The 20,192-nt window shown below is 44.7% G+C and overlaps 2 protein-coding genes across 2 annotated transcripts in view; both read left to right on the top strand.

Annotated features, from left to right (window-relative positions):
- Positions 1-14,455, top strand: part of ankrd52b (ankyrin repeat domain 52b) — a gene marked incomplete at its 3' end in the record, with an annotated part of 68,563 nt that extends 54,108 nt beyond the window's left edge. Inside the window, exons 17-28 of the mRNA XM_079510790.1 lie at positions 382-453; positions 1,371-1,572; positions 1,774-1,861; positions 4,463-4,580; positions 6,440-6,659; positions 7,130-7,217; positions 7,955-8,038; positions 8,246-8,391; positions 8,637-8,719; positions 11,402-11,484; positions 13,796-13,887; positions 14,121-14,455. Coding sequence (XP_079366916.1) covers positions 382-453; positions 1,371-1,572; positions 1,774-1,861; positions 4,463-4,580; positions 6,440-6,659; positions 7,130-7,217; positions 7,955-8,038; positions 8,246-8,391; positions 8,637-8,719; positions 11,402-11,484; positions 13,796-13,887; positions 14,121-14,455 — 1,611 coding nt within the window. The remainder of the gene's footprint in view (positions 1-381; positions 454-1,370; positions 1,573-1,773; positions 1,862-4,462; positions 4,581-6,439; positions 6,660-7,129; positions 7,218-7,954; positions 8,039-8,245; positions 8,392-8,636; positions 8,720-11,401; positions 11,485-13,795; positions 13,888-14,120) is intronic.
- The window catches only part of LOC306930335 (E3 ubiquitin-protein ligase TRIM35-like), a 289,920-nt gene that overhangs the window by 54,527 nt on the left and 215,201 nt on the right, over positions 1-20,192 (top strand). The gene's annotated exons all lie outside the window — the stretch shown is intronic.

The following is a 20,192-nucleotide window of genomic DNA, read 5'->3' on the forward strand; positions in this document are numbered from 1 at the left end:
GAGATGTAACTGTATGAGTGTTTGTACTGATTGAACATGTCTCATGGCTGTGGTTCTGTAGATGGAGATGTAACTGTATGAGTGTTTGTACTGATTGAACATGTCTCATGGCTGTGATTCTGTAGATGGAGATGTAACTGTATGAGTGTTTGTACTGATTGAACATGTCTCATGGCTGTGGTTCTGTAGATGGAGATGTAACTGTATGAGTGTTTGTACTGATTGAACATGTCTCATGGCTGTGATTCTGTAGATGGAGATGTAACTGTATGAGTGTTTGTACTGATTGAACATGTCTCATGGCTGTGATTCTGTAGATGGAGATGTAACTGTATGAGTGTTTGTACTGATTGAACATGTCTCATGGCTGTGATTCTGTAGCTCCTGGAGATGTCCTTCAATTGTCTGGGAGAAGCTGAGAGCAACGTTCCAGTCAGTCCTTTGCACTTAGCTGTAAGTACACACAAATATGTCTTTATTTGTGACTAAACTTGAATGAGGGACTGCCATTGGATTTTTTTTAATTTTTGTTTTGAAAGCAGGGAATCATAGCTTCAAATTGACATTGGTTGTTCAATTTTGACCCACCAGTTTTGGAGATATGGCTTATAGAGTAATGTCTTGCAGAGAAACAGCGAGTTGAGAAAACAGGCTTGAAAGGTTCACTTCTGTGCTACATGTTTAAGCATTTATTTCATATTTACATGTCGATTTCAGCTCTGACACTTATTTCAGACATGCTCTAGTATGTGAAGAGTCTGCCTGTGCTATTAACTCATTTTGGAAAAAAGAAAAACCTCCGGTGAAAAGCTGGAATTTGCGCGATGGCAGGCTCTCAGTCAAATCTGGTTACATTTCGTCAGTAATTGTAATGGAGGTAAATGTTTGAAAAACACTTTCTGTACACAAAAATACATCTTCCTCCTAGATCACTGTAGGGCTTTCACTTCTAGTGATTTTTACTAGTTAACTAGTTGCCTAGTTTACTAGTCGACTAGTTGTTTAACCTATTATGTAAAAAAGAAAATAGTTGTAATTTTTATAATAGTTGTACATTTAAAAACTGTGTACATTGGTACTATAACTAACTATAACTATAATCTAGCTGATCTTGAGGCCAAAAAAAACAAAACTTTATTTTTATCAACTAGTCAACTAGTACAAACAAGGTCGACTAGTGGATTTACTAGTCGACTAGTTGAATAGTCGACTAGTTGAATAGTTGAATAGTCGACTAGTTGAATAGTCGACTAGTTGAATAGTCGACTAGTTGCTTCAAGCCCTAGATCACGGCACTCCCATCGTTAACGTGACGTCTCTGCCCCCTTGTGGCGGCGTGTGTTCTGTGTTCTTCCCCTGTTTTCTAAAAGGCGTACCACGGCCACTGCGAGGCGCTGACCGTCCTGGCGGAGACGCTGGTGAACCTGGACGTGCGCGACACGTGGGGCCGCACGGCGCTCTACCTGGCGGCTCAGAGGGGCGTGTCCCCGTGCGTGGAGGTCCTGCTCAAACACAACGCCTCCTGCCTGCTCAAGGAGCACGCGCGCAAGTGGACGCCGCTCCACGTCGCAGGTGTGTGCGCGTGTGTGGGTGCGTGTGTGTGTGTGTGTGCACGTGCGTGTGTATGTGCGTGTGTGTGTCTGTCACCATTATTACATAGTCGCCTGATCGCAATGATTTGAGATAATCGCAAATATTCTATTATTATGATTTAATTGTGTTCCATCAGTATTTGACCTTTAACCTTTTGGTATGTCCATCTATCTACGCTAGCCTCCGAGGGCCAGATGGACTGCCTTCTCATCCTGGTCAACAGGGAGGAGAGTGCTGACGTCATAGACAGCGCAGACACACGCGGACAGTGAGTCGATTCAATTTCAATTCAAAGGAGCTTTATTTATTGGCATGAGAAAACGTACTGTACATTTATTGTACATTTATTTCCACTGAAGTTCTTTCTACGTGTTGTTATATGTGACTACATTTGACTGAGGGACTGCCATTGGATTTTTTTGAATTTTTGTTTTTTCATGTCATATGAAAGCATGGAATCATAGCTTCAAATTGACATGTTGGTTGTTCAGTTTGACCGACCGGTTTTGGAGATATGGCTTATAGAGTAATGGCTTTGGCGAAAACAGGCTTGAAAGGTTCACTTCTGTGGTCTCTAACATTACACCTAGCTACATGTTTGGGCATTTATTTCATATTTACATGTATATACAGTACATATTTACGATTTCAGCTCTGACACTTATTTCAGACATGCTCTAGTATGTGAAGAGTCTGCCTGTGCTATTGAAAAAATGAGTTAATAGGTGAAAAGCTGTTATTTGCGCGATGGCAGGCTCTCAGTCAAATCTGGTCACATATGTCAGTGGTTTTCAACCCTTTTCATATCAAGACCCATTATTTATTCCACATTTAAGCCACATTCAGCCTCTCGGACTCAAAACTTTGTCCACAATTCCATGCTGTATTGATGTTGGTACCATAGGCGACATAAAAGGCAAACGATCAAAATAACAATTCTTCTACATTCTAATTGTTAGACTTCTTGTAAATTTAGTAGGCCTAATCATGGTTGCTATATGGTTAGCAATCCAAAAAATCACACCCGTGTGAACTGAGTGGTGTAAGGTCTTATATAGACTGATCAGCTGTGGTCTGACGTAATGTCTGACGTAATGAAATCACACCCGTGTGAACTGGGTGACCGTAGCAACCATGCTCATTTTTTTTGGTACGGACAGACACGTAAACTAACAAAGCCAGGTTTACACCACTCAACAAAAACGAGCATGGTTGCTATGGTTAGTATGTGACGTCACTGACATACCCGTGTGTGTGTGTGTGTGTGTGTTTGTGTACCTGTCCCTCAAAAGAAGCATGAGCATGGTTACTATGGTCACTGACATTACGTCAGACCACCACAGCTGATCAGGCTATATAAGACCTTGCACCACTCAGTTCACACGGGTGTGATTTTTAGCTACATAACCCATTAACCCATTTTGACCTGAGACCAGATTCTACAAATGTCTTCTAAATCCTGACAGTTTTCTGAAAAACCCATGTTTCTTGTCAGTTGTTCTCAAACATTTTCATGTCAAGGACCCCCAAAAATATATGTAATTGGCCACCGACCCCCATCTGATCATACAGTATGTTGTTCCAGGAGCCCCAGAGCCTAGCCGAGTGTTGCCTAGCAACGGAGAACTCGTTCTTGACAGTGGGTGAGTTAACGGGTTAACAGCCCCAGCCTATGAGGTTGAGGTGGTTTTAACCAGCTCAGTGGCCTTGTGGTTAGAGTGTCTGCCCTGAAACTGGGAGGTCGGGGGTTCGATCCTCGGCCGGGTCATACCAAGGACTGTCTAAAGAGGACGAGACGCGAAGACCGTACGGGCGACGCCATGTTGCTCCATGGTGCTCCATGGAAGGAAAGAAACATGCGCAATGGGCTATATGCAACCAACACTTCCGCGTTCAGCTTCCTTGGTCTCAACTGCGCATGTTTCTTTCCTTCCATGGAGCACCATGGAGCAACATGGCGTCGCCCGTACGGTCTACGGTGGCCTTCGCGTCTCGTCCTCGTTTAGATAGTCCTTGGGTCATACCAAAGACTGTAAAAATGGGACCCAAACCCAATGCCTCCCTGCTTGGCACTCAGCATCAAGGGTTGGATCGGGGGGTTAGATAAACTCAGAGCCATGGAGTAAGACAGAGTTACGAAAACTCCATTCACTTCATGGGGCTTCAGTCCAATGGCGGCTCTTCTACATATACTTCATGGGGCTTCAGTCCAATGGAGGCTCTTCTACATAGACTTCATGGGGCTTCAGTCCAATGGAGGCTCTTCTACATAGACTTCATGGGGCTTCAGTCCAATGGCGGCTCTTCTACATAGACTTCATGGGGCTTCAGTCCAATGGCGGCTCTTCTACATAGACTTCATGGGGCTTCAGTCCAATGGCGGCTCTTCTACATAGACTTCATGGGGCTTCAGTCCAATGGCGGCTCTTCTACATAGACTTCATGGGGCTTCAGTCCAATGGAGGCTCTTCTACATAGACTTCATGGGGCTTCAGTCCAATGGAGGCTCTTCTACATAGACTTCTATTGAGAATGGGGACAACAAACAAGTCCTGGACCGGAAGTAGGCAGAAATGCATTGGGCTCAGGCAACAGCCCAGCTGTGTAGTAGTAGTAATAGTGCAACATAAACATTACAGAGACTTTAGTTGTTACTGTACAATACTTTAAAACAGTTGGCATGTTGCACACGTGCCTAAAATAGCTCTTATTTGCGCCAGCTTGTCTGTATGAACAGCGCTCGAGCGCTCTGTTTCTGCCCCCTCAATATCGTAACTCTTCTATTAGATGGCTCTGGATAAACTACAAATGATTCCAGATAGGACTTTATAACTTTAACTGTTGTGTGTGTGTGTGTGTGTGTGTGCAGGACGGCTCTGATGCTGGCGGCGCTGGGCGGTCACACCGACTGTGTTCACATCCTGCTGGAGAAAGGAGCCAGATCTGATGCCTCGGACCGGAGGGGGCACACCGCCTTACACCGAGCGGTAGGGCATTCACTTCTAGTAATTTTTACTAGTTGACTAGTTGCCTAGTTTACTAGTCGACTAGTCGACTAGTTGTTTAACTACCTATTATGTAAAAAATTTTTTTTGGGAAATAAATATTTGTACATTGCAAAACTGTGTAAATGGTGACTATAACTATAATCTACCTGATCTTGAGGCCTACAAAATCGGGGGAAAAAGATAAAATAAAACAAATAAACTTTTTTTTAATTTTATTTTTATCAACTAGTCAACTAGTACCAACAAGGTCGACTAGTGGATTTACTAGTCGACTAGTAAACTAGTCGACTAGTTGCTTAATGCCCTACCGAGCGGTGAGCACTGCTCATTCTGTATCACAACGCCTTACACCGAGCGGTGAGCACTGCTCATTCTGTATCACAACGCCTTACACAGAGCGGTGAGCACTGCTCATTCTGTTAACACCGCCTTACACCGAGCGGTGAGCACTGCTCATTCTGTTAACACCGCCTTACACCGAGCGGTGAGCACTGCTCATTCTGTTAACACCGCCTTACACCGAGCGGTGAGCACTGCTCATTCTGTTTCTCACAGCCTTACACAGAGCGGTGAGCACTGCTCATTCTGTTAACACCGCCTTACACCGAGCGGTGAGCACTGCTCATTCTGTTAACACCGCCTTACACCGAGCGGTGAGCACTGCTCATTCTGTTTCTCACAGCCTTACACAGAGCGGTGAGCACTGCTCATTCTGTTAACACCGCCTTACACAGAGCGGTGAGCACTGCTCATTCTGTTGACTAAGACTAAAAGACGAAGAAGAAGAAGGTTTTTGATGTTTTAGTCGCCTAAGGTCGCATTCTCACCTCTACTTCGGTAGACTCGATGCGATTGGGGGGTTGGAGGGGAGTTGCATCATTCTTGCATATTTAATTTGCTGCGGATGCGGTTCACAGGTTGTGCGTAGGCTAGGCGCGTGACTCTTTTCTTTTATCGCTTGTGTTCTATTTTTCCGCGTCTCTGCGGTGCTTACGCAGCCCTTCGCCTCGCCTTCAGAGGGAGAAAAAAAAAAAACAGCAAATACGGAACTCCCTGCGGGACGGACATAATTGTCGGTGGAGCCACCTAGTCGAGTACGGCTCCGTTTCGATCTGCTGTTTTTCAATAGCTAAAGTATAACATAATGCTTAAAACACCAAAAGGCGTTTCCCGTCCTATATATGGGTTAACTGCTAATATTTTTTTCATTACTCTGTGCTCTCATGTCCTCTACATGTCCTCTGTGTCATTACTCTGTCCTCTCATGTCCTCTCCATGTCCTCTGTGTCATTACTCTGTCCTCTCATGTCCTCTGTGTCATTACTCTGTCCTCTCATGTCCTCTCCATGTCCTCTCCATGTCATTACTCTGTGTCATTACTCTGTGCTCTCATGTCCTCTCCATGTCCTCTGTGTCATTACTCTGTCCTCTCATGTCCTCTCCATGTCCTCTGTGTCATTACTCTGTCCTCTCATGTCCTCTCCATGTCCTCTCCATGTCATTACTCTGTGTCATTACTCTGTGCTCTCATGTCCTCTCCATGTCCTCTGTGTCATTACTCTGTCCTCTCATGTCCTCTCCATGTCCTCTGTGTCATTACTCTGTCCTCTCATGTCCTCTCCATGTCCTCTGTGTCATTACTCTGTGCTCTCATGTCCTCTCCATGTCCTCTGTGTCATTACTCTGTCCTCTCATGTCCTCTGTGTCATTACTCTGTCCTCTCATGTCCTCTCCATGTCCTCTGTGTCATTACGTTGTACTCTCATGTCCTCTCCATGTACTCTGTGTCATTACCCTGTCCTCTCCATGTCCTCTGCGTGGTCCCCGTCCCCCTGCAGGCCGGGATAGGGAGCGAGGGGTGTGTGTCTGCACTGTTGGAGCACGGGGCGACGGCGCTGTGCAGAGACTCCCGTGGGAGGACCCCGCTCCACCTGGCGGCGTCCCGCGGACACCGAGAGCTGCTCCTCCGCCTGGTGGAGGCCGCCGGCAAGGCCGACGCCCTGGACTCCATGCTGGACTACAGTGGTTACACACCCACCCACTGGGCCGCGTACCACGGTACGCACACACACACACACACACCCACCCACTGGGCCGCGTACCACGGTACGCACACACACACACACACACCCACCCACTGGGCCGCGTACCACGGTACGCACACACACACACAAGCACGCACTGGGCTGCATACCATGGTACACACACACGCGCGCGCACACATACACACACTGGGCTGCATACCATGGTACGCACACGCACACCCACCCACACACTGGGCTGCATACCATGGTACACACACACGCGCGCACACCCACCCACACACTGGGCGGCGTACCATGGTACACACACACACACACACACACACACACACACACACACACACACACACACACACACACACACACACACACACACACACACACAATATAAAATGTATTGGAGTAGGTACACACTAATAAATGTTCCCTTCTTCTTCTTAAACCTAAAATAATAACAATAAAACTACGTTTATTTGTATCTTTCAGGACACGAGGACTGTTTGCACATTTTACTTGAAAACAAACCATTCACTATCGCGGAAGGAAACTCCTTCACCCCTTTGCACTGTGCTCTGTGAGTATCCCCCACTTATACTGGATCTCTTGTCCACTAGTCCCTTCTTAACATTTTAGTCTACTTTTTATTTGTTGACGAAATTGTCAATATATTTAGTCTTAGTTTTAGTCATCATAGCTTAGTTTTCATTTAGTTTCCATTTAGTTTTCGTCAGTGAAAAAAGGTAGTCGAACATTTTTCGTCTTAGTATTAGTCGACGAAAACAACACTGTCTGTGAGTATCCCCTAGCCTGGGCACCATTTCATTTCGGGTATATGATCCTGTCGGGAGCGGATGATATCGTTACATCATGTTGTAGTATTGTTTTGTAGTCGACAGGCAGGAACAATCAAATGGAACTTCCTTTTCCCTCAAACCGATTTTTCTAAATAAAAGCTGCAGGCTACGAGAGCTTTTATTGTTATTCTTCCGGTTTGAGGGAAAAGGAAGTTCTGTTTGATTGTTCCTGCCTGTCGACTACAAAACAATACTACAACATGACGTAACGATATATATCATCCGCTCCCGAGCGGATCATATACCCGAAATGAAATGGAGACCAGGCTTTCCTCCGAGGTGGAAAGCCTGGTGAGGCGAGGTTGAGTATCCCCCAAGCCACTGAACCTTTGCACTGTGCTCTGTGAGTATCCCCCACACCACTGAACAGTGAACTGCACGTCATTCTTCAGTTGTCGTGAGTTTACGATGAACGTTGTGCCTCACCGCTCTAACTGTGTCCCTCTCTGTGTGACAGGATGAACGGCCACGATGACGCTGCCATGTTCCTGGTGGAGACGTTTGGGACTCAGATGATCAACATTAGAGATACCAAAGGAAGGTTGGTGGTGCCTTGTGTTAAACTCAGTGGTGGAAAGTAACTCGGTACATTTACTTAAGTACTGCATGATTGATGACTACTGATTATTATTACAAAACATACATTAAACACTTCAGCACTTAACCTGCTGTCAAAATGAACCCATATATTGCTATGTTATCTTGATGTGTTTGGCGCGTCTGTCTGTCCGCCTCGTGGCCGTTGCAGGACGCCATTGCACGCAGCTGCGTACTCTGAGAGCGTGATGAGTCTGAAGCTGATGCTGGTGGAGGGGGCAGAGGTCAACGCCGTGGACCACGCCGGGCGCTCGGCTCTGATGGTGGCCGCGGACCAAGGACAGACCACTGCTGTCGGTAAGACCGCCACGTCAGTCAGTGTCGATTTGACTCGCTTTGGCTCAAAGCGCTTTAAAGACAGAAGACTAAGACTATATAAGACTATTTTCTGCTTGTAGTATGAATGTCGATTGTTCCCCCGATGTTGTCCTTCCTTGTTGTAACATCACTCCGGCTAGAACGTCCCCTGAATGGACACGAAATGTCAACGCGAAACAAAGCGCTATTATTGTCAGAGATGTCTTGTTTTTTGTGTGTTTCAGAGATCCTGCTGCACCAGGCTAAGCCGGACCTGACCCTCCTCGATGCCCAGGATAACACAGCCCTTCACCTAGCCTGCACTAAGGTCACATTACGATAACACAGCCCTTCACCTAGCCTGCACGAAGGTCACATTACGATAACACAGCCCTTCACCTAGCCTGCACTAAGGTCACATTACGATAACACAGACCTTCACCTAGCCTGCACGAAGGTCACATTACGATAACACAGCCCTTCACCTAGCCTGTATGAAGGTCACATTACGATAACACAGCCCTTCACCTAGCCTGTATGAAGGTCACATTACGATAACACAGCCCTTCACCTAGCCTACATGAAGGTCACATTACGATAACACAGCCCTTCACCTAGCCTGTATGAAGGTCACATTACGATAACACAGCCCTTCACCTAGCCTGTATGAAGGTCACATTACGATAACACAGCCCTTCACCTAGCCTGCACGAAGGTCACATTACGATAACACAGCCCTTCACCTAGCCTGCACGAAGGTCACATTACGATAACACAGCCCTTCACCTAGCCTGCACGAAGGTCACATTACGATAACACAGCCCTTCACCTAGCCTGTATGAAGGTCACATTACGATAACACAGCCCTTCACCTAGCCTGTATGAAGGTCACATAACATAACACAGCCCTTCACCTAGCCTGTATGAAGGTCACATTACGATAACACAGCCCTTCACCTAGCCTGCACGAAGGTCACATTACGATAACACAGCCCTTCACCTAGCCTGTATGAAGGTCACATTACGATAACACAGCCCTTCACCTAGCCTGTATGAAGGTCACATTACGATAACACAGCCCTTCACCTAGCCTGCACGAAGGTCACATTACGATAACACAGCCCTTCACCTAGCCTGCACGAAGGTCACATTACGATAACACAGCCCTTCACCTAGCCTGCATGAAGGTCACATTACGATAACACAGCCCTTCACCTAGCCTGTATGAAGGTCACATTACGATAACTCAGCCCTTCACCTAGCCTGTATGAAGGTCACATTACGATAACACAGCCCTTCACCTAGCCTGTATGAAGGTCACATTACGATAACACAGCCCTTCACCTAGCCTGTATGAAGGTCACATTACGATAACACAGCCCTTCACCTAGCCTGCATGAAGGTCACATTACGATAACACAGCCCTTCACCTAGCCTGCACTAAGGTCACATTACGATAACACAGCCCTTCACCTAGCCTGTATGAAGGTCACATAATGATAACACAGCCCTTCACCTAGCCTGTATGAAGGTCACATTACGATAACACAGCCCTTCACCTAGCCTGCACTAAGGTCACATTACGATAACACAGCCCTTCACCTAGCCTGCACGAAGGTCACATTACGATAACACAGCCCTTCACCTAGCCTGTATGAAGGTCACATTACGATAACACAGCCCTTCACCTAGCCTGTATGAAGGTCACATAACATAACACAGCCCTTCACCTAGCCTGTATGAAGGTCACATAATGACAAGTTCTTCTGATAGACATGATGCCACCACTTCAAGGCTGGGTGATATGGACGAAAGATAACCGTATTTGTGACCGAATGCCTCAAAATTGTCAAAGAAAATAGCCGATCTACCAGCTCACAATGGGTTGCAACACAATGTGAGCCGGTTGATCGGCTACTTCTGCCATGTTTGACTAGTATAAACAAGCATGTCTATGAAGTAATTAAAACAGCAAAAATACGCTTTTGCCATATTACGATATCAAAGATCCCACTCGATATCTAGGGGGGGGGGGGGGTCACTGGGTTCTTTGTGTCTTGTGAGCATTACCATTAGACACTGGTTTGGTAGCAACCTGACAGATTGTGGCAGTATTGAGTTCACCAGTTCCCTCCTCCTGCCTGGATCTGGTCTCTCTCTCAAGCAGAAACGATGAACATGTAAGCATTGGGACAAAAATGATTATCTCCATAACAATTTCGAGTTGTAGGTCTTGTTAGGTCGTGTTTACATTTTGCACTGTGGCAGCGCTTCAATACGTCATCAGTATCGCGTTGATCCCGCCCTCTAGCGGCCACATACGGCCCACGCATATTAGGTCAGAAATGGTCCGGAGTGCATCGTCTCTGCCCGAGAGGGACCAGATAGGAGGAGGAACTCACTGCTGCCACCAGCTGGCGGAGTCTGGTTAGGTTGGTAGTTGCATGCATAGATATATATAAACTCTAGATGGCTCAAGGCGGAGTTTCTGACGTCGTTCACCCGGCAGCCATCTTACTTCGGGGCTACAGTACAGTATGTTCAATGGCAGCTCAAACAGAAACAGTCATAACTCGCTCAAATCTTGACGGATTTACAAACGGGTTGGTTTATTACAAACGTTGTCAACATGGCTATGATTCAGGACGCTTATCTGCTTAATTTTCTTTTTTTATATGAACGTCGTATAAAAGCATATAAGTATGCGGACGTCTCTGACGTTTATAACAAACCAAACCGTTTGTAAATCCGTCAAGATTTGAGCGAGTTATGACTGTTTCTGTTTCCGTTGAGCAAGTTATGGTCATTTAAGAGTACATGCCCCATAGATACAATGTTATGTGGCCCGAGGTAAGATGGCCGCCACGTAACGACGTCGCTCTCCATTGGCCAACAGCGCGGGTGAGCTATCTAGAGTTTATATATATCTATGGTTGCATGGACTGCTACTTGGTTGAATGTCCATTTTTTTGTAACCACAGCTTTGTGGATCATGTATTTGACTCTGCAGGCTCATGAGATGTGTGCGCTGTTAATCCTAGGAGAGATCAGTGGCTCTTCCCTCATAAACGCTACAAACAGTGCTCTCCAAATGTGAGTGAAAGTTGCGTTTGAGACCCCCCCAAGCACTCCTTCTTTTAACCACTCGAACCCATAGCATCCCTGTCCTAGACCTGTTGTCGCATTGCTTTTTTTTCCATGTTGAAAAAAACGTAAAGCTTGTAGATCAACTATTTCCGCTATTTTGTAAATATTTTGGAAAGAAAACAACTGTGCAATTCGTGATTACGAAACCTCAGAAATACACATGGGTCCTCATTCACAAAGGAGAAATACGTCACAGTGTAAATAATGCGGAAACAGATCGTATTTGGTATCGTATTAATCCGTCCGCTCAACCTACGATTTGCTCCCGTCTTATTCAGGGAAGCTGGTGTAATCACTTCATTTGTGCGGGTCGGCGAGTGTATCCTTTCCGCATTTTTCCCAAGCGATTCGCCTGGTGTCGCCTGGTTAAATGGAACATCCACGCCCATCCCACACCATATAAGGCAACAGGAAATATCGAAATACGTCATCATAGCCTGCACAGCGCTTTAAATTATATACAACAGCCGCGATGAGCTTGTAGAGCAGTTACTTTTGACAGACGGGTCTCTGCACGGACAGATCTTCAAGCAAACAGCGCGAGTTATATGTATATAATTATAAACGAAACTTGACAACTTGGCACGCATTGCTTCACTCCTTGTTAAATGTCAGAACGTTAATAAGTTAACTGATGTTACAGTTACTTTCACATAATGAGAAAGAAGTTAATTTGTACTGTTCACCACACGACCAAATGCTATATTAAAACTCGGCAATGATAAAAGCCCTTACTGATGAATGCACTGCAGGGTTATATATATAAAAAAAGAACAATTGCACACTCGCCTGCAGAGGTAAAATAAATATCCGATACTTTTTTTTTATCAGAGCTGCATTGATTCATGCGGGGAATAGATTAATATCATCTCACTGTCATCTGTCTGAATGCCATGTGGAGAATGCATTTGTTCTGATCATGGACACGTATAGGCATAGGCCTATAGCTATTTAAATTTTCAAATACGGCGGGTAGCCTCCTCTTTGTCAGATCCTCTTTGTCAGCCTAAGTGCAGGTTCATTTCATGATGTCGTCATATTAAAATGATTCGCGGGACATTTGGCACCAAACTTGATTGATCTCATGATGAGATCAATGTAGTATAGCCTACAGCCTAGCTATAAGTTCCCCATATTATAATTAATTAAGGTGCACTGGCTTAAAACTATGACTGGCCGAATTGCACGCGCTGATAATGCAATAATGTGGACTTCTATTTTTTTATAGGGCTAATTAGCCCTCGTGACTGCTGTCTGTCTGTCAGACCGGCATGTCTGTGAACTATAGAAATCATCTGTTCTGTCCGGGCCGGGCTCACCGCGTCGTTGTATTCATTTTCCAATGTGAATTTCACCCAGATTGGACTGTTCAGCGGCAGCATGCTGCCACCCCCTCCCCCCCCCCCCACACACACACACACACACCGACAGTCAGACTGACTCAAAGGAGCTCCGTAACAAAACTATTTAAATAGGCCTACTGCAGGCATTACTACACTAAACAACGTTGGATTCGTACAGTGCAGAATGCAGATAAGTGTATGTTCTTATTATAATTGTGAGTTTGTTTTTTAACATGCAGCGCGAGTCCGCGAGAGCCGATCTACAAGCTCACAACGCGTTGCACTGCGAGTAAAAAGCTGTCAAGTGAGCAGCGCAATCGCGCATGCTAGAAATATCCTAATAAATAAATAAAAAGGTGTCGGGCTTGCAGGGGCAGTTTCTGTATGGGACTCTAGGCTAACCTGCCTCTAGAATGCATGCATTTAGGCATACAAGTGATACTTGGCTTTTATATAAGCTATAATTTTTGTATGTGCTGACCAATGTTTTGGACACATGCCTACATATTTTATCTGAGATTTGGGGACTTTTAATTGATTCAGCATGAAGACTAAAGCCTTCTGAATAAATCTACGCAAGCCGTACACTACCCTCTGAGCTGGCGCAGCATTTAGCGGAGTTTCCGACCAAACAACGTCACCGTCAAGTTCACGTTCAAGTTCATGAATTCCCACGTAATGTGGGAATCCACGTAAATGCCTGTCCGCTCACGCTCCGCTCACGTAACGTCACTTTATGAGCGTAAACGCCGTTGTGAATGAGGACCATGGACTTTAAATTGGATATCGTGCAGACCTACACTTGTGAGGCGGTAGATCGGCTATTGTTGGTGAATAGATGTGTGTGTAGAGGGGGAATAAAGGTGATCGTGGTGAAGTTTACCATGTCTCCCTGTTTTGTCCTCCTCACGCAGGCCTCTTCACATTGCAGCGAGGAATGGTCTGGCCACAGTAGTGCAGGTGTTGCTCAGCAGAGGAGCAGCTGTAATGGCTGTTGATGATGAGGGTAAGTACAGTAAGAAGTACAGTAAGCCCTGGAGAAATAAACCTATAAAAGCTTTGCTGTGTTTGTATTGCCGTCAAACGTTTCGATCACTCAGTGATCGAAACGTTTGATGGCAATACAAACACTACGAATTTAAAATGAGGAACCGAGTCGGCAAGCCTGATCTCTTTGTCTCTGCCTCTGTCTCTTGTCTCTTGTCTCTTGTCTCTTGTCTCTGTCTCTGTGCCGTACAGGCCACACCCCAGCCTTGGCGTGTGCCCCTAACAAGGACGTGGCCGACTGTCTGGCCATGATCCTGTCCACCATGAGGCCTTTCCCCCCTCCCTGCGCCACCACCCCCACCACCACCTCCACCACCACCACCACGCCCTCCCACTTCAACCCCAACCTGAAGCACTGTGGCATCGTGGCCTGTGGCTCGCTGGCCCTGGCCAACGGCAGCCTGCACCACCACCACCATCGAGGCCCTCTAGCCCTGCATGCCAACGGCAGCCTGCACCACCGAGACTACGTCAAGGGCCACCACAGCGCCGCTGTAGTAGGCGTGCACGGATGCCTCACAGAGTGAATCCCCCCCCCCCCCCCACACACACACACACACACACACACTTTCATACCGATTCATACTTTTGTCGCGTGACTGTGTTTCGCAAGCCGAGAAATAGAGTTGTGCCCCGAAGTCCTGCCGTAGATGAACCCTGTTCGTTCATCTACCTGGTTCGTGGAAGTCGTTTTCCTCTATGGACAAAATAAGACTGGGGTCATCGTAAAAAAAAAAGAAAAGAAATCGTGTCATATAAGCACTGTGGTCCAAAACAATAATCAACTGTCCTGGTGATATTGTCAGGGAGGCGGCTCTGTCAGTCACTCATATTCAATACTGTTCTGTTTCTGGCCAAAATGGGACTAATTCGGCGGATGTAGCGTTATAGTTTTCTTGCCGATGTGTCATAACTAGGCATGTAACGATTCACTCAACTCACGATACGATTCGTATCACGATATGAGGTTCACGATACGATTTTTCACGATATTAAAAAAAAAAAAATTTTAAAGAACAATTACCGTTTTTTTAATTTTATATAATTTATCTTCCCCCCTGAGATTTTTTATTTAACTACATTGCAAAAAAGTAGCATTACTTTTGACAGTGCAGAAACATAATTGCCTTCCTTGATGAGCATCAACGACCATCATCACCTGGGCACAGTCACAGACACACACAGCTCCCCTCTACAGTCACAGACACACACAGCTCCCCTCTACAGTCACAGACACACACAGCTCCCCTCTACAGTGCTCTACTACTGCAAGTGACTATCATTTCTCTCCAAAAGCACTTGAATATGATGGAATATGACTAAAGCTCACATTTCACATCACACACTAGTCCCCCCCCCCCCCCCCCCAAAAAAAAACGAATCGATTCATATCGTCGAGATTATTATCGATATATATCGATATACGATATATCGTTACATGCCTAGTCATAACCATAATATGAGTCAAACCCGCCGTGCTTGTTTGTACATTTTTCGGAACACAGTTCTTGTATGAGACGATATTCAACACGCCTGTGGGGATTCAGAACGGGGGGTGTGTGGGGGGGGGGGGACCAGGTAGCATGCGTCAATTACGCCACACTTCGCCTGCTCGAATAGTCGACCTACAAGCTCACAACTCTGGACCTTTCTCGGGCAGCGCAACACCACCGCGAGGCAGAGCATGAATCGGGGCTTCATAGTCTTCAGTAAACACCCAACTAGATCACCTCAGTAGACGCTCTGCTCTCTGTCTGACACACGAGGGCAAGAAGAAGAAGAATGCTTCAGTGTGTGTGAGATAAAGAAAGAAGAGCCCGAACCGACGTTTTTGGTCCGATCGCCAGGCCAACGATTTACCTACCGATGTTTTGGCTGGTATTTTGTCCAAAAAAAGAAAAAGAGAAAAATCTTGAAATCAAAATGTACTTTTTTTTTTTAATAATAATATATATTTGAGAACATTTAACTTATATAAATAAGAAATTACAATTATACAATGAACAAACCAAACAAAGTAAATATAAAATACGCATACGCTGAACTTTATTTTTATTTAACCACTTTTAAGCCCTATTCATAATCTTTCCAAAAAGAAGAAAATGAAGCTGATCCACAAAGCACACGTTGCTTTGCAATGCATTGTGGGTGATTGTGGATCTGGAATTTTAGATCAGCTTTTTTTTTGTGCTTAGAAATCAGGACAAAAAAAAAATAATGGCCGATATATATACTTTGGCCAAATCGATATATCAGTCGGAGTCTGGTGTGAGCAGTACGTGTGTGTAGTACGCGTGTGTGTGCGTGTGTGTAGATGCGTGTTAGACTGTGCATGGGTAGGTGTGTTTGTGCGCATGCATGCGTTACTGTGTATGTGTTGCTGTGTGTGTGTGTGTGTTGCAGCTTCGACCTCCCTGAGTGGTGCTGTCAGGAATATTATGCAATTAATCAGAGCCTATAGTTATAGATAGTTAGTCTATTTTGTAATCCTGTCCATGGTGCTGAATAAGAGATGTTGGTATGATAATGTAATAATAATAACAGTAGTTCCTATACTGTACCACCACCGTTGATCCTTGAAACCAGTGCATTTCACTTTGATTTAGACGTTATCGTCTTCAGTGCATGTGTTACAGTATAACTGTCAGGAATAGCTAATACTAGACAGTGGTGAGGGAGAAGTACTCAAACGCTTTTAGTACTCAAAACTACTCGAGTGCTCAAACGTCGACTGCGGAGAATTGAAATCTTGAAATGTAAGCTTCACTGCTCAAAGTACGATATTTGGGTTCCAAGGAAAGTAAGGCTACAAATACCTCAACATTTGTACTGGAGTACAAGTACTTAAGTAAATGTACTTGTGCTATTTATTTCCCCACCACTGCTAATAATAAGTCATAATGATTAAAACGTTTTTTGTTCATTTGACTTCATATCAAAACAGTTGAGAACTTTGAAACCTCAAAGTGTAGAGGACTCTACATGGCTTCATATATATATATATATATATATATATATATATATATATATATATATATAGTTGCAATATTACGGCCCATTTCCCGCCGGGCCTCACATAAGAATCTGATTCGGATTTACCGGCTTTTATTTAAATTTATTTAATGTGGGGTTCAGCTTGAAGGAAGGTTCAAGTAAATAGTCGACAGACAGACAGACAGACAGACAGACAGACAGACAGACAGACAGGCATAAGGAGAAACAAAGTCCAAACGTTCAGATCTACACAGAGAGAGATGAAGGAGAGTCACTGTCGAAGTGGAAAGCTTGTATGTCCAAAACCTGTACTTTTAATACCTTTTTTCATTCATTCAATATTTATGAAACCCAACAAACAGCCACAGTTAACCACTTGCCGTAGAATGATTTATTTTTTATTTTTTATTTAGTGTTTTATTTAAATATGTTATAGTGACAATAGCAGATCTACAAGCACACATACTGTAAACTAGGGCATTAATTGTACAGAAAAGAAACACATTTACAGGTTGAAAACATGGAGATGCAAGGTTTCTGCCTGACGGCAACGATATATATATATATATATATATATATATATATATATATATATATATATATATATATATATTAATAATGAAATGGTAAAGTTTACATGAGAACACGTAGCCATCAGACGACGAGAACGGGACATCTTCCATGCTGAATTTACCCATAGGCCTCTAGTGTGTGTGTGTGTGTGTGTGTGTGTGCGTGTGTGTGCGTGTGTGGAGGGGAGGGGAGGGGGGGGGATGTCTCATGCCAGTGGTAAAGGTGACATTTGTTCCAATTCTACAAATGCCTTCTAAAATCAGTTCTCACACATTTCTTTTTCATGTTAAAAAAACAGCGGATGTACAAGCTCACGGCGCGGCACAAATTGACCGTGCTGCCTGTGACTCTGTGAAGCTTGTAGATCTGCTGTTTTTTTTTTGTTTTTTTTTTGAATTGTCGTTGCAAGAACTCTAAAATGACACCGGGCGGGCGGCGCTTTCCCGGGTTTTATATATGGGTTAAAATAAGTTCTGTTTTGCAGCTTTTGAAGGAAACTTAAAGCTGTCCCAACAGTGCCTGGCACTGCGTTGGACATACCAACAGTCAGACACCATCCCCCAAACCAAGCCCCCAGTGAGGCTCTCCAGCGTTGAAGCACTCAGCCCTAGTGGTTGGAGCGTGAACTGCAGACGGACCCGTGGATTCATGACGAGGAAACCCCGTGCAGCTGGGGGTTTAACATTGAGCGCTCGGTTGCACTTCTGCATTTGACCACCAAAATGTGGTGGTCAAATGCGGAAGTAGACGGTTCTTCCGGGTGCTTCAAAACGCCACTGAGCAACTTCCACTGGGGCTGTCGCTCCGGTTCAGTCTCTATCCTTGTATTACTCTATGCCTCAAGGGCCACCACAGCGCCGCTGTAGTAGGCGTGCACGGATGCCTCACAGAGTGAATCCCCCCCCCCCCCCCACACACACACACACACACACACTTTCATACCGATTCATACTTTTGTCGCGTGACTGTGTTTCGCAAGCCGAGAAATAGAGTTGTGCCCCGAAGTCCTGCCGTAGATGAACCCTGTTCGTTCATCTACCTGGTTCGTGGAAGTCGTTTTCCTCTATGGACAAAATAAGACTGGGGTCATCGTAAAAAAAAAAAAAAGGAATCGTGTCATATAAGCACTATGGTCCAAAACAATAATCAACTGTCCTGGTGATATTGTCAGGGAGGCGGCGGCTCTGTCAGTCACTCATATTCAATACTGTTCTGTTTCTGGCCAAAATGGGACTAATTCGGCGGATGTAGCGTTATAGTTTTCTTGCCGATGTGTCATAACTAGGCATGTAACGATTCACTCAACTCATGATACGATTCGTATCACGATATGAGGTTCACGATACGATTTTTCACGATATTAAAAAATATATATATTTTAAAGAACAATTACCGTTTTTTTAATTTTATATAATTTATCTTCCCCCCCTGAGATTTTTTATTTAACTACATTGCAAAAAAGTAGCATTACTTTTGACAGTGCAGAAACATAATTGCCTTCCTTGATGAGCATCAACGACCATCATCACCTGGGCACAGTCACAGACACACACAGCTCCCCTCTACAGTGCTGAAAGTGACTATCATTTCTCTCCAAAAGCACTTGAATATGATGGAATATGACTAAAGCTCACATTTCACATCACACACTAGTCCCCCCCCCCAATGAATCGATTCGTCGGGATTATTATCGATATATATCGATATACGATATATGTTACATGCCTAGTCATAACCATAATATGAGTCAAACCCGCCGTGCTTGTTTGTACATTTTTCGGAACACAGTTCTTGTATGAGACGATATTCAACACGCCTGTGGGGATTCAGAATGGGGGGTGTGGGGGGGGGGGACCAGGTAGCATGCGTCAATTACGCCACACTTCGCCTGCTCGAATAGTCGACCTACAGGCTCACAACTCTGGACCTTTCTCGGGCAGCGCAACACCACCGCGAGGCAGAGCATGAATCGGGGCTTTATAGTCTTCAGTAAACACCCAACTAGATCACCTCAGTAGACGCTCTGCTCTCTGTCTGACACACGAGGGCAAGAAGAAGAAGAATGCTTCAGTGTGTGTGAGATAAGAAAGAAGAGCCCGAACCGACGTTTTTGGTCCGATCGCCAGGCCAACGATTTACCTACCGATGTTTTGGCTGGTATTTTGTCCAAAAAAAGAGAAAGAGCAAAATCTTGAAATCAAAATGTACTTTTTTTTTTAATAATAATATATATTTGAGAACATTTAACTTATATAAATAAGAAATTACAATTATACAATGAACAACCAAACAAAGTAAATATAAAATACGCATACGCTGAACTTTATTTTTATTTAACCACTTTTAAGCCCTATTCATAATCTTTCCAAAAAGAAGAAAATGAAGCTGATCCACAAAGCACACGTTGCTTTGCAATGCATTGTGGGTGATTGTGGATCTGGAATTTTAGATCAGCTTTTTTTTGTGCTTAAAAATCAGGACAAAAAAAAAATAATGGCCGATATATATACTTTGGCCAAATCGATATATCAGTCGGAGTCTGGTGTGAGCAGTACGTGTGTGTAGTACGCGTGTGTGTGCGTGTGTGTAGATGCGTGTTAGACTGTGCATGGGTAGGTGTGTTTGTGCGCATGCATGCGTTACTGTGTATGTGTTGCTGTGTGTGTGTGTGTGTTGCAGCTTCGACCTCCCTGAGTG

Source organism: Electrona antarctica (assembly GCF_951216825.1).
Source record: "Electrona antarctica genome assembly, chromosome: 9".
Lineage (NCBI taxonomy): Eukaryota > Metazoa > Chordata > Actinopteri > Myctophiformes > Myctophidae > Electrona > Electrona antarctica.